Source organism: Scleropages formosus, chromosome 14 (assembly GCF_900964775.1).
Source record: "Scleropages formosus chromosome 14, fSclFor1.1, whole genome shotgun sequence".
In the NCBI taxonomy this organism is placed as follows: Eukaryota; Metazoa; Chordata; class Actinopteri; order Osteoglossiformes; family Osteoglossidae; genus Scleropages; species Scleropages formosus.
The window spans coordinates 826307-840960 of NC_041819.1; the positions used below are offsets into that span (position 1 = coordinate 826307).

At 45.3% G+C, this 14654-nt stretch overlaps 1 protein-coding gene across 1 annotated transcript in view; it reads left to right on the top strand.

Annotated features, from left to right (window-relative positions):
* LOC108918451 (unconventional myosin-X-like) overlaps window positions 1-14654 on the top strand; it is a 90004-nt gene that overhangs the window by 59973 nt on the left and 15377 nt on the right. Inside the window, exons 20-25 of the mRNA XM_018725704.1 lie at window positions 2108-2232; window positions 3508-3622; window positions 10217-10323; window positions 11974-12306; window positions 13052-13079; window positions 13365-14180. Coding sequence (XP_018581220.1) covers window positions 2108-2232; window positions 3508-3622; window positions 10217-10323; window positions 11974-12306; window positions 13052-13079; window positions 13365-14180 — 1524 coding nt within the window. The remainder of the gene's footprint in view (window positions 1-2107; window positions 2233-3507; window positions 3623-10216; window positions 10324-11973; window positions 12307-13051; window positions 13080-13364; window positions 14181-14654) is intronic.

Below are 14654 nucleotides of genomic sequence, written 5' to 3' on the forward strand. Positions count from 1 at the left end.
CAGCCATGCTGATGGTCTGACTCAACACGATGAAAATCCTGGAAACAGCTAAATGTGAAATTCCCATATCTTAGACCATTCCAAGAGTGTGGCAGAGTGATGAGAAGGACAGGCTGTTCCGGACTCTGTGGAAGGAGTCTCTTTGTGCTCTCCCTGCTGCCTCTTCAACAAAAAAGAAAAACAGGGTCGGAATGTCAAGATAAGACAGCGGTGAAAGCACCAAGCTTGAGGGAATGTCTCAAAGACACCCCCAGTACTCCAGCATTATGTATGCTCCATTGTTCTCCGTTGTTCATTGTGTTTTAATGAAGCCTTTAAATAGGCTGAATATATCAAAGTTGGGCAGCCTCTGGGCTGTGGGTTAGGATGTGGGTTCAAATCCGGCTAAGTCTGTGTGGAGTTTGCTTGTTCTCCTTGTGTTTTCTCTGAGTAAACACTTTTGTTTACTCTGAGCAATGTGTCGCTTTGGAGAAAAGCATCTGCCAACTGATGAATACATGTAAATGTAATGTGAATGGGTTTCCTCCTGGGGCTCTGGTTTCCTCCAATAAATTACGTTACAGTTACATTTATTTATTTAGCAGACGCTTTTCTCCAAAGTGACTTCCAATGAACTCTGTGTAGTGTTATCAGGCCAAACACCTTATTCACTAAGGTGACTTACGCTGCTAGATACACTACTTACAATGGGTCACTCATCCTTACATCAGTGGAGCACACTCTCTATATCCAAAGACATGTGTTTCAGTTCAAGTGTTAACTCTAAATTGTCCTTAGTGTGTGACTGTGTGAGTGAATGAGTGTATGTCTTTGCCCTTCAATTGACTGGTGTCCACTCCAGGGTGTACCCAGCCTCATAGACTGTACTTCTGGGATAGTCTCCGGACAACCGCAACCCTGCATTGGACAGGCAGCTACAGTTCCTTGTTTCTGAAGATGCTTTAGGCAGAGTTTTCCTCACCAGAATTCAGTCTGACTCCATGGCTTCAATATGGGGTTTTACAATCACAAATCCAGCTCTTCTGTCAAGTATGGCTGCAGTTGCTCTGCTTGTGACCGCAACATAAATCCCTCTTCTGGTCCTCGTCCCTGGGCTGAAAACATCAACAGGCTTTGATTTTCCAGGGTGGACTTTGCCAGGCAAGCGCTAATCCCTGGGAATGAAACCCATCCACATACACCTCTACCCACCCTGTCTCTCTGCTCCTGCACCCAGCCCTTCCAGCAAAGTCCCCAGCAGGGATGAGATTAAATGCATGCTGTCAAAGTGCTGTAATCACGAGGATGTACTGAGGGAGGCCAGGTTGCATGATGGCACCTGGTGTTCTGGGATGACTCAGGCACTGCTGATGAGAAAATGCACGCCACACTGTGGTCTCCTGGGCTGATTGGTCGGGCCAGGTGTCCAGGCGATGACAACAGTCTTTGGTTTGGCGGTCCCTTGCTCCGCACCAACGGGGGGTGGTTGAGGGGTTGGCAGTGCTCAGCCAGCAAGAAAATGTTTGGAGGAATTCAATGATGCCACAGTGTGATGAAAAAGCTGAATCAAAACACACACATACACACACACACACACACACACACACACACACACACACACACACAGACCATGGATTTGTTCCTTAGAGCTGCTAAAATAATCTGGTTTCTTATTTTCTTTATTTGAGCACAGATGAGCTAAGGCAAAGGAAAAACAAATAAAAAGAAAGCTGTGAAAATTTTATTGTCTTTCATAATTGACATAATACTGTTTTCCACCAGATGCAGGTACTGGTTCTTAGGGTACAAGGATATTGTAAAAAATAAAGTGCAGGGGACTCAAATGGCTTCACCTGATTAATTCTGTAAAGTGTATTTCAGTTTTAAGCCTTACCTTCAATGTAAGATATCAGTTAAGTCCTAGAATAACTCTCATAAAATCGCTCTTATCTTCATAAAATCTGATTAGTTGAATGTAGAAGTGATTAAATGTAGGACAATTTTAAATCCTGCCTAAGAAAATCATTTTAATTTAATAAAACGGCCATTGTATTCAAGATTAATCTTAATCCTTCTCCTCTGTTCTCCCGGGTGCCATTGAAATGAATTTCTCTCATTTGCACCGTAGAATCCAAACAAATTTGACCCAGAAGTGGTGCTAAACCAGCTCCGGTATTCCGGCATGTTGGAGACAGTGAAGGTTCGTCGGGCTGGATTTCCTGTTCGCCGAACGTTCAAGGATTTCTGCAGCAGGTGAGAGACTGTCCAGTCCAGCCTTTCCAGAAAATATCGTGTCCTTCGCTTAGTGACAGTCTACGTAGGCTCACCTTCATCTATTTACATATCATATTGATGCTCTTGGGGGCACGGTGGTGCAGCGGGCTTGATCGGGTCCCACCGTGGGTGGGTTTGGGGTTCAAGTCCTGCTTGGGGTGACTTGTGATTGGTTGGCATCCTGTCCTGGGTGTGTCCCCTCCCCTTCCAGCCTTGCACCCTGTGTTGCCAGATTAGGCTCTAGTTTGCCGCTACCCTGCTCGGGACAAGTGGTTTCAGACACTCTGTGTGTGTGTGTGTGTGTGTGTGTGTGTGTGTGTGTGTGTGTGTGTGTGATTGGTGCTCTTAGTCATCAAAAATACATTGCTGCTTTACTTGAATCCAGTCCAAACACTTCCATTTTCTCAGCATATCTGGAAGCCTGTACTAATAATTCTTAGGTTTTTAATACAAATAGATTGTAAAAGCCACTTACACTGAATACTATGTAGTGCTACTAGCCCACACAACTTATTCATCAAGGTGACTTACACTACTTGATACATATAAACTTGTTCACATATACTCACATACACACACACTTTCTAAACCGCATGTCCCATACAGGGTCACAGGGAACCAGAGCCTAACCCAGCAACTCAGGGCATAAGGCTAGAGGGGGAGGGGACACACCCAGGACAGGACACCAGTCCATCACAAGGCACCCCAAGTAGGATTCGAACCCCAGACCCACCAGAGAGCAGGACCCGGTCCAACCCACTGCGCCACCGCACCCCCCTTTCACATATACTCACTTAATTAAAGTTTTAAAAACACTTTTTGTACAGTAACTAACAGATTAACTTGTTCAAATGAATCAGTGTATTACTGCTGAAATTATTCAGGTAATGACCAAAGGGTAAAGCTACACAGATTGCACTGAGTTCCAGACCCACTAGTTTACCAGTTTTATATTTACATTTATTCATTTAGCTCACACTTTTCTCTGAAGTGACTTACAATGTCAATATAGGCTACTTACAACTATTTACCCATTTCTACAGCTGGGTAATTTTACCTTGCTCAATTGTATTACAACTAGAGGTGAGGCCTCCAGGTGATGAGGTGAGGCCAGTAACCTAGTAACTTGCATTAGGTGTCCATCGCTGCACCATCCATAGACACAATAGCCATGGGACTGTGTCTGCCCTGCTGAATACCAAAGTGAGGGGGGTCATGTAACAGTTCCACTTCCTGCACTTACTCACCTCACAGGTACAAGGTCATCCTGAAGGACAAGGCCTCCACTGGAGATGATAAGAAGAGGTGCACAGACCTGCTGATGGCACATGACAGGGCCAAGAAGGAGTGGCAGATGGGAAAGACAAAGGTAGAGACTTCACGGTTTCTAATTTGACACTTTTACAGAATGGGTACTGTGACAAGAAAGGGTGGAGGGTGTATCATTTACTCTGACGGTAAAAACTCTCAATGAGTCACCTGAAATTGAAGTAAACCTTTGTCTTTTAGTGAGGTTTTATATATCATAAAAGCCATCCTCTGCAGTTTTTTAATGTTTGCGGTCTTCATTGTAAGAATAAGGAAGATTGTATTTTTAAAGTCATGCCAAAAAAAAAAAAAAACTGGCATAACAATAAATTCATTGCATAATTTTTCAGTTGTTTTCAGAGTAAGACAGAAATACAATACATATACAGGCGTTCCTGACAGAGTTTAAAGCATATTTTCGCTGCATATCGATTGATGTTTAATGCTATGAATTTCATTTTAGGTAAGGAGTATTTGAATTTTCTTTTTGCAGGCAGCATATTTACCTTTTTTTACAAGAGTTGCTCTGTGACTTTTAGACGAATTTAAATAGTTTAAGTCCCTTTCAGGCACTGCGTCCTGGAGCCAATATTTTTTCCCCTGAAATTGGCCATTGGAACTCCGTAACTAGTCTTTGGCAATTAGACTTCAGAGAGGCCATCACGAAAGTTCAAATTCTTGCGGTCTTGGCCCTCCTATGTTTCTTTGCATTGGCCGAGAGCAGGGGAATTATAGGACTGGGTGAAGAGTCCGGAATGTTATAACATTTTAAAGAGAAGCTAAAAAATATGTATGTGAAGTTCTGTTCACTTGTTTATAGTGCTTATAAAATTATCCAATTTCCACTGACTTTTTCACAGAATAAACTGACCCATTTTCTCTGTTTTTTATGTACAAGCTTTCACTGCTGTTTTTCTACCAACATTGCAGTTTTATGGACTTTTATATAAAAAGAGCCTCCCAATGGAGGGACTTCCCAAAATCAGAGCCATTCAGGTTTCCTAGAAATTGTGCTGGGTCCCATTAGAAACTGTACAGATTCAATAAGTGCTTTTAACGGAGTGAACTGATGTATGAGTCTTCATTTGTTTCCAGCCTGTATTTTTTTAAACTGTTATTAAATAAAAGCTGTACAGGCATGCATTGCTTAATGACAGAGAACCGCACTGAGAAATGCGTCGTTAGGCGATTTTGTCGTTGTGCGAACATCGTAGAGTGTACTTAAACGAATCTAGATGGTATAGCCTCTACCATAGAGTGTACTTATACAAACTTAGTTGGTATAGCCTCAATGCAGTCAAGAGACACGGTAAGCACGAGATTTATGGTGCTGCTGCAGGTGTAACACAGCACACTGTTTTACAGTAAACTTTTTTTATAAGTAGAAAGAGTACACTGTAAAAACACGATCAAAACTACAGTATAATAAATACATAAACCAGTAACATACATGTTTATTATCATTATCAAGTATTATGTACCACAAAAAATTGTATGTGCTATACTTTTATTCAACTGGCAGCACAGTAAGTTTGTTTACAGCAGCACCACCATGAACATGTGAATAACACGTTGTACTACGACATCGCTAGTCATTAAGAATTTTTAAGCTTCATTATAATCTTATGGGACCACCGTCGTATATGCAGTCAGTTGTTAAGTAAAACGTCATTAAGTGGCGCATTACTGTTTGTTAATTATATTGTTATTGTTTTTTTCTCATGAGGCCTAATATAAACATCAGCTGTCTTTATTGGCCATAGCCAGTAGGTATAACCAGCTGAACATTCCCTCCACCTGACTGGTCAGTTCTCTGTATAAGGCGTAGCCTATCAGTGTAGCCATCTGAACATATCAACCACCTTATTGGCTGGTGTGTCAAAATGGGATAGCTAATAGACATAGCCAGCTGAGCACACCATCTCCCTCATTGGTCAGCTCTCTAGAGCATACCCAATTGGTTGCCCGCGAGAAATGCCATCCACCCAAATGGTCATCTTTCACAACAGGTCACAGCAAGTCGGAATAGCTAGGTGAATATTTCATCTAGCTAACTTGTCAGCTGTCAGGATAGAGCCAGCTGGACAGGGGATGTTCCATATTGGTCAAGCTTCTCACTGTGGGATAGCCAGTATGAATAGCCAAATGAAAATGCCTTCCACCTTAATGGTTAGCCCTCTATACAGCATAGCCAATCAGTATTTTTTAATATTAATCAACAAAATGTACACAAAAATGTAAATTCCTAAGACTCTGACCTTATGTTACAGCCAGCTGTCTCACAGGACATAGCCAATTAGTAAAACCAGGTAGATGTGCTGTCTACATTATCACTGTGGTCTCTATTTAAGGCATAGCCAAAAGAATATATCCAGCTGGACGTACCATTTGTATACAGGTCACAGTCAGTAGCATATCACTTCTTCTAGCAGTCTTCAGCATAGTCACTTCTTCTAGATCTCATTATAAACTGTGTATGTACTTTGACTTGACATTAAGTGCACATAAAGTGCAAACTGTAGACTCTTTTGAATTGTTATGTGTTTTCCTTATCAGTTCAAGTATAGCCATTCTCTTCATAATCTGTGCTGAAACGCAACAATCTGCCAAGGGTCATCTCTGATGCACTGAAAGCCTTGAGAATGGTTGTATGAGCAGAAGTACTGACAGTAAATATCTAGAGAGACGTCTCTTACATACGAGACTATGCAAGTCATATTGTCTTACCCCTGACCAACTTTTTAGCTTTGTTGAACCAAATGAATTTTCTCAAAGTATCCCAACCAGCTCCTAACGGTGGAGTACAATTACTCAATTATGGTTTTGGTATGTAGGGGCTATTAGAAGTTTTGGCTCTCTGACAGTGACCAGAAAGAGTTTACGAACCAGAAAATATTGTGATGAGGGTGGCTGTTGGTCACGGACACCAGAAGCATGTCCTCGGAGCTTGAGCTCCTTGGACTGCATGCTGTTTATTGACACACATCTGCTCATGCCTTATTTTCGCAGGCATTGTTCTTTTTTTCCTGTTTCAGTCCTGTGGCCACAGTCCGAAACAGTCAGATGGGGATCATAATAAAGTGTGACTAAGAGTCACTACCACAGAGACAATGATCCTACCGTGGCCTAGTGAATGTGCGGCAAATCATGTGTGAGTCAGGGGTGTGAGTTCAGAGAACAGGGCCAAAGTAGGGGGGTGGGTTTGGAGCCAGATATGCATTGTTAAGAGCAACCTGGGGGGCTGTTTTCTAGTTTCACTCCTCATTGCCTCTCTGCTTCACTTTCTCCCAAGGATATGAAGGTGCAAGGGTTTGCGGTTTCGGGTGGGGGTCTGTCAGAGGTCATCTCTGCTGCACTCTGACCTCACGGCCTGGCTGACTCAACCCCAGGCTCAAGTCTCCATGTAAGAAAGGAAGAACCGACACCCTGCTGCTGGAATCTGACCCTGTGGCTCAAAGACCTTAAAACAGAGTTCTGCCTTTAAAACACTGGTCGACTGGCAAAGTTTCAGACCATGAATGATTAACTCCTCATGCTTTTCCTCAGCGGACCGCTGTGTCAGACCTTATTCAGGCAGTCCGCTCTGGGTTGGGTCAAGGTTTTAGTGTAGCTAGTAAAGGCTAGATACTTCAGTGTCATTGAGTTCCTAGAAGCTAATTGGAACCAGGATCTCTTGTCATTTCTCTATGGATCTCCAGCCATCTATATCCCTACATCATTACCACAGACAACCTTGTGAGGCTCAGGTCAAGGCCTTCTGATAGAGAGTGTGATGTGTTCCCTTGGTGACAAACTGATAGCAGTTAGTGGTTCAGTAAATCAATCACCAAACCTCAAATAATCATGTAAAAGAAAGACAATGAACGTGTTGTATGTGGACTTTGTAATAAAATTACAGGGTGAAAAAATAAACACATTATACCCACGCATAGGTACACCTACATGTTTAAACACTCACAGATCAACATGGGCAAATTTGCATGAGCTCACACAATTTCTAATACATACACAGTCATCCACACAATGGTACACACTCATGTGTGCACACACACATACCCACACCCACAGGAACACAGGTCATCCTTGGCTGGTTGTCCAGCTGTAAAATGGCTCTATTGTTCTTTGCGGGGGTCAGCGCTGTGCGGCTCTGCTTTGTGTCCAACGTGTTGGCAGTTCTCAGGCTGTCCAAGGTCAGTCGCTGTAACCCCTTCATAGCCTGGGCAAGTATCCACCGCTGTCACCTCTTGAACCCGTACCTCTGAGCAAATGTTCATGCTGGAGGCTGCATGAGGAGATCACGTAGGGTGCTATCGCCATGCAGTCCACTCACATCCAACAGCAATGAATTTGTCGGTGTATTTTCTCTTCTTACTCCTCCCCATTCCTCGTAGCAGCTCCTCTTCCTGCATATCAGTGCTGCCTCTTCCTTTCAGAACTCTGATTTTGTTTGGCCACTGTTCAAGCAGATTCAAGAAGCCAAACCACTGCTCTCCAAATCTTAATACCAGTTAAGCAGCTGCAAAAAGATCAAAACCTTCCACTTTGTGTTGAACCGTGAAACATTTTTATACTTGAAATTCACAACATGTGTATGAATCAATAGACCTTGGATTTTAACATTCATAAATCACACAACCAGCTAGGAAAGATTCAAACGAAAGCTTTCATTTCATCTGTGTGCCTGTCCAGAGCTATGTCATGGGGTGGCTGGTAGTGTAGTGATTAAAGCTGCTGCCACTGGACCCAAAAAGTGGTGGTTTGAATCCCACCACCTGCTCTAGTACTTCAAAATAATTACCATGAATTGCTCCAATAAAAATTACCCAGCTGTATATATTTGTAAATAAGTGAAAGTCACTTTAGAGCAAAGCATCAGTTAAATGTAAGATGCCTGAATTGTTACTATTTGGTCTGTAGATCAAACCAAAAGAAATACATGTTGTCTGGAATATGTTCCTTGGTTTTGTGTGCTACCTAAATTTAGATTTTTGTCCCCATTTTATGGAGAAAGTCATGTCGAATGTGTGTAGTCTTGAGCTGCATAGATTGATTTTAGTGTTGCACAGTTTTACAGCGGTTCTCACTATGCTGGTTACCACAGAGTGAGTGACCGGGTGTAAATGCCAAAATAGGACATATATAATGGATAGTTATATGTCTTGGCCATTATTTAAAATTAATTATTTTTTATGTTATTGTTTTTGATGCTGATCTATGGAAGACTGAGAACCTGTCTGAAATTGGATGATCCTGAAATTTCACAGACATTTCCAGTGTGTCACATTTCATCAGTCATGTATCTGTGTTTTCATGTGAGTGTGTATTGAAATGGATGTGCTGCACTGGGGACAAACAGAAACGAGAGGGGTCGAGCTGTGTGTTTGAGGGGTGAATGGGGACTGATTCCTGTCTCAAAACAATCTGTGTGTAATTATATCCCGCTGATTGTGTGTTGAGGAAGTGTGTTCCCAGGATCTGGGTTCGGGGGCTTGCGTGGGCCAAGGGGAAGGATGTGGACAGGGAGATTTCCTGTATGGGACCTGCGCCAGGCAGAGCTACGCGTCATTGCTTACGGGAACATCTGGGCAGAGGGTGTGGCATTGTGTGTGTGTGTGTGTGTGTGTGTGTGTGTGTGTGTGTGATTGGTGCTCTTAGTCATCAAAAATACATTGCTGCTTTACTTGAATCCAGTCCAGTCCATGAGGGGGCCCAGGAACTCTCCCTCCTTGCCTGGCACAGACCCCTCCAGGCATGTCCATTCTTCATACAGAACACATTCCATCACCTATGTGGGGCTCACAAACAAAAGCAATGGCGCACTAAGTGTAAATAAGGAAGCCGTGAATGAAAAGTATGGCCAGATGAGTGGTAAACACGGGCTAGATGTGTATCGTGCAGCCAGACATTGTTCTGTGACAGCAGTTCAGTGCTGGCATGTTCTGCAGTCTGAAGCTGAAGTGTGGCGGTACTGGCATTCCTCTGTGATTGTCAGATGCAGATAAGAGGCCCCCCTGGAAAACACCCAGAATACAGCTCAGTGTGTCAGCTTGCTGAGTGAGGTCCGCGTCCTGTATTGTTTGTTTTAACTGACTCGTTGTGCTGCGTCAGGCTCCCGGGACGAGCTCGATTCATATCCCCTGGAATGGATTTGGAGAGGAGGAAGCATGCAGCAGGACTATTGTGGTGGCAAATATAACAGTGCATAGCTCTGTAAATGTGGTGGTATGAACCTCGAGCACTTGCTTTCTACCGTGGTATCAGGCAGGCGAGGGTTAAAGGTGTGCGCACGTGTGTGTGTGCGTGTGCGTGTGCGTGCATGTGTGTGGGTACAACTCTCCAATCCTCCTGCCTCCTTCCTGAGAGCATGGAGAAGGGGTGTGGCTTGTTCTTTGGACCGGGGCCATTCCCAGACTACGGCCCTCCACTGCGTGTGTGTGTGCCCATGCTCGTCAGTGGAGCGGCAGGAGGAGCATGAGCAGGAGCCTTCAGCACAATGACACTCTGCAGCAAGACTCTCACCTGCGCTGTGCTCCATGCTCCTGGGGCATAGCGTGCTCCCTCGGTCCTCAGACACGGTGCATTGGAAAAACAGCCTCCAGCTGAGAGCTCACCTACCTTGCTTCATTGTTCCACCCCCGGCCCCTGGGCCGTGCAGGTGTTCCTGAAGGAGGCGCTGGAGCAGAGGCTGGAGAAGGAGCGGGACGAGGTGCGGCGCAAGGCAGGCATGGTGATCCGGGCCCACATACTGAGCTATGTGGCAAGGTGAGCGGAACAAGCCCTATTCTCTCTCTGTTTGTGTGTGTGTGTGTGTGTGTGTGTGTGTGTGTGAGAGAGGGAGAGAGAGAGGACAGAGAGAGAGAGAGAGAGAGAGAGAGAGAGAGAGAGAGAGAGAGAGAGAGAGAGTGTACCAGCGCATGTATCCATTCAGCCATCTATATGTGTGTATATGTCTGGGCATGTGAATGGTGAATGTGACTTTGTGTTTGTGTGTGTCTGCATGTGCTTCCTCACATGTCTCTGTGTGTCTGCCTGACTGTGTGTGTCTATGCTTCATCTGTGTCTCAGGGTACCTGCCTCGATGTTCAAATTCACCTGTATGTGCATGTGTGTGTTTGAATGAATACACACTGCTGGTGTAGGATAATGTTCAGGAGTGTAGCGGCTTCCTGTTAATCAGCTGTCTTTCAGAACAGCGGTCGGATGCCACTGAGCAGCCAGCTGTGTTTACCCACCTCCGGAGGACGGTCACTTAAGGTCTGGTTTTCGCAATGAGCCGCAGCCGTTGCTCTGGACATGGTGCTAGACCGTGGGGAAAAGTGGAAGTGGCGCTGGAAGTTGGTGATAGTTTTCCGACTGCCACACTGCTCTTCTGCAGACATTACAGAACCGTGGCTCCTGCCAGAGATACCGACCTCTTTGACCAGGGAATGAACCATGTTACACCGCATTCAATTTGTTATTATTTGAAGGAGACGATAGCAGAGCCAAACAGTGACATTTTATTCCTCTGTGGCAGTTCGAGAGGCAGGGCCAGTTACAGTTTCTCTCCTGCCTCTCTTGGCGCTCCCTCAACACCAGGAAAGGCTGATCACCCTCCCACTAAGGGGGTGAGGTGTGACGGTTAATATGATGTCGCCTAGTTCACAGCGGTAGTTTCAGGAAAGTGTCAGATTTCAGACCGTGCGAGAGGGTTAAGAAAACAGACGGGGCCAATAAAGCAGCACAGAATGCAGAGTGGCCACCACTCAGGGAGAAACAAATGCACAGGCAACCTTTTCTTCTTTGAGCTTGTGCTTTAGTATTTAATTCTAAGGGTTAACCACAGCAGATGGCCAGGCTGTTCGTGAATCGCTCATGGAGACGGAAGCATTTTACCAAATATCTTTATGGAATGATGAAAATGAAGGGAATTTGCACACAGATTTGTGGACAGCAGGCAGTATCTGTTCCCTCTTGAAGTCACAGCTGCAGCTAAGCAGGTGGAGTTCATCTTTCCAGTGGTTACCTGTTATTGTTTTTTCATTTAATGAGCACATTTCTCCAAAGGAAGCTTCAAGGTTTGGCTCTTTACAATATTTACCCTTTTATACAACTGGGTAATTTTTACAGTATCAATTTAGGGTAAGTACATTCATCAAGGGGACTACAGCAGGATTTGGTCCCAGATGCTGCAAGTGGAAGGTGACAGCTCTACCCACTACATCACCCACTGGCCTTGTGCTTGAGCTACTTGTGCTTAAGCATTTTTGAGCAAAGGTTGCTGTCACCAAGGGTTTTGGTTCTTATACCTTTTACATTGTGACAAAATTAATGGATTACTGATATCCAATGAGTTTTGCTTCTATTGTTAAGCATATCTTGTGGGGCCACTTGCCTTTTTTCTGTGACCTAACTCTATGGTGCCCCCTGCAGGAAGCACTACAAGAGGGTCCTGTCCAGCATCATCACCATCCAGAAGAATTATCGTGCCCACTACTGGCGGCGAGTCTTTTTGCGCCTGCGTTCAGCCACTCTCGTCTTCCAGAAGCACCGGCGTGGACAGCTGGCCCGCAGCCACTGCCACCGCCTGCGTGAGGAGAAGAGGAAGAGGGAAGAGGAAGACGATAGGAGGCGCCGCGAGGAGGCGGAGAGACTCCAGTGTCTGGAGCAGGAGAAGTTGGTACTAAAGAGGCAGCAGGAGGAAACCCAGCAACGAGAAGCTGCCGTGGAGAAAAAGCCAAGTGCCGCGGGAGCTGGAGAGCCAAGGTATAGCACAAATGTATCCAGTTTGTTTCCTGTTCCTCCACTTCCTTTGAGTTCATTTACTTTTGCTCTACACTATATCTATGTGTTTCCCATCAGTTAACATCCTATTGGCCCACTTCCTGTCAGTTCATATCTAATTGCTCCTCTGCTTGTCCTTCTTTTTGCCGTGTTTGCTTCCTGCTCATCCACTTTTTGCCGGTCCACTTCCAGTTAGTCCATTTTCTATTGCTCTGCTTCCTGTCAGGTTATGTTCCGTCAATTCACTTCCTGTTGGTCCACTTCCTGTTAGTCTGCCTCCTATCATTTCAGTCCCTATTGCTCTACTTCCTGTTAATCCACTTACAATCAGTCTACTCCCTGTAGGTCCACTTTCTGAGTCAGTTTCCTGTTCGTCTAGTTTTTGTTGGCCTACTTCCTGTCCATTCATTACCTGTCAATCGACTTCCTGTCAGTCTGCTTCCTACCATTTTGGCCCACTTCCTCTCAGTGCACATGCCATTTCATTTCTTATCACCCTACTTCCAGTCTGCCTACTTACAATCAGTCTACGGCCTGTGGCACCACTTCCTGTTAGTCAGCTTTCTGTCAGTCTACTTTTTTATTGGTCTACTTCCTGTTATCCAGCTTCCTGTAAGTCTATTTATTGTATTAATGATTTTAATCAGATAATATTAACAACACAGGTAAACGAAGTACTGTTCCAACTTGCAGCACTGACATCTGTCATGTATTTCTCTCCAAACAGGAATAAAGTGGGTGCAGATTTTCTCCAGGTACGTGTTCATACATTTTTCTGAGGATTTAAAGCATGCTTTACTTCCAAAAATGTCTTATACAGGTTGTTTGACACCGAACACTGGCAGCAAAATATACAGTTATTCACAAAGGTGTACGTGACTCATGTGTCATTAACTGTGTACATTTCTGACAATCAGACAGACCCTCTGGATGGGTCTGAGCAAAATAAGATTTTTTTGTGACATAATCTGGTATGTATTGCTTTTTGATGCTCATTTTCTCATGCTCACTGCCTCCTGACTTTCCCACCTGGTCTGCAGGTGAGAATATCATTGACTCGCAGCCCGAGCCCTCACACCACCGAAGAGGAAAGGAGGCAGATGGAGGAGATACTGAGACTGGAGCGGGAGATTGAGCAGCTGCAGAAGCAGCGGGAGGACGGCGTGTCACAGCTCTGCGAAAGTTCCCGGGCCGAGCTGCAGCAGAGGCGCGACGCCGAGATACGACGGTTGAGAGGTGAGGCATCGCGGGTCGCCACCCAGTTCCTGGACATGCTGGACTTTGGAGCGCTGGAGCCCTCCACCTCCAGTGAGGAGAACGTGCAAGACATCAGCAAGACCACTGGCCCATCTGCCCTGGAGGATGTGGACGAGGGCCTCCGTGCCAAGGATGGGCGCATCCCGCTTCCTGATTTTCCACCACCGGCGGAGGGACCCGTGGACCAGGAAATGTTTAATAACCTGCCACCTCCTCCACCTGCTTTTGCAGAGGGCATGGTGTCCCCTGTCCCTGCAGCTGCAAACATCTCTCTAGCTCTCAACCCCCCTGCCACCTCAGACACCCCGACACCCCCACCTCCCCTTCCACCCGCAACTGCTGCCAAGGAAGACGAGGGTCCCGATTATGAGACCATCGACCATGTACCGCCTGAAGGCCTGCCCGACTCAGAGGAGCCTATCTACAGCAACCCCCCAGACGTGGATTCTGACTATGATCATGATGAGTTTGATGAGGCCCAAGGCAGCTCCGGGGATGCCGGTAGCACCAATGATGGTCACATGACGGACGAGGAGGTGCTACGAAAGTCCACCTGCACCAACCACAGCCAGGATTCGTACCGCGGCAGCTCCGACTCGGTGAGTTACACTGGGGTGCTGCATACCCTGCAGTCCCAGTCCCTTCGCTGAATGACACCCAGGGTTGCATCCTCCTCTCCCCACAATGCACTGCTGGATTTAATTGCAAAAAAGGGGCACGTGTGTGCGTGTCGCTAAAGCACACGGCATTCTTGTTTTACCTGTATTCCGAATGCAGCACCATGCCAACTTTATGCAACTACTCATGTGATGTACATTGATTCATATGGTGGAAAGAAACAAACTAACTGTACTTAAGAATCACGCATCTGCATCTAAATCTCTTTTTCTGCTAATGGAATGCACACATTGTATTTTCTATGAGATATATGTCGCTTTGGAGAAAAGCGTCTGCTCAATGAATAAATGTAAATGTAAATGTAAACTTTCTGATGGGCCTCTGAGTCCTGCTCCAATGCTGGCATCCAGCCAACCGTCATTCAACCTACGGAAGTTGTCTGTTACACCCTTATT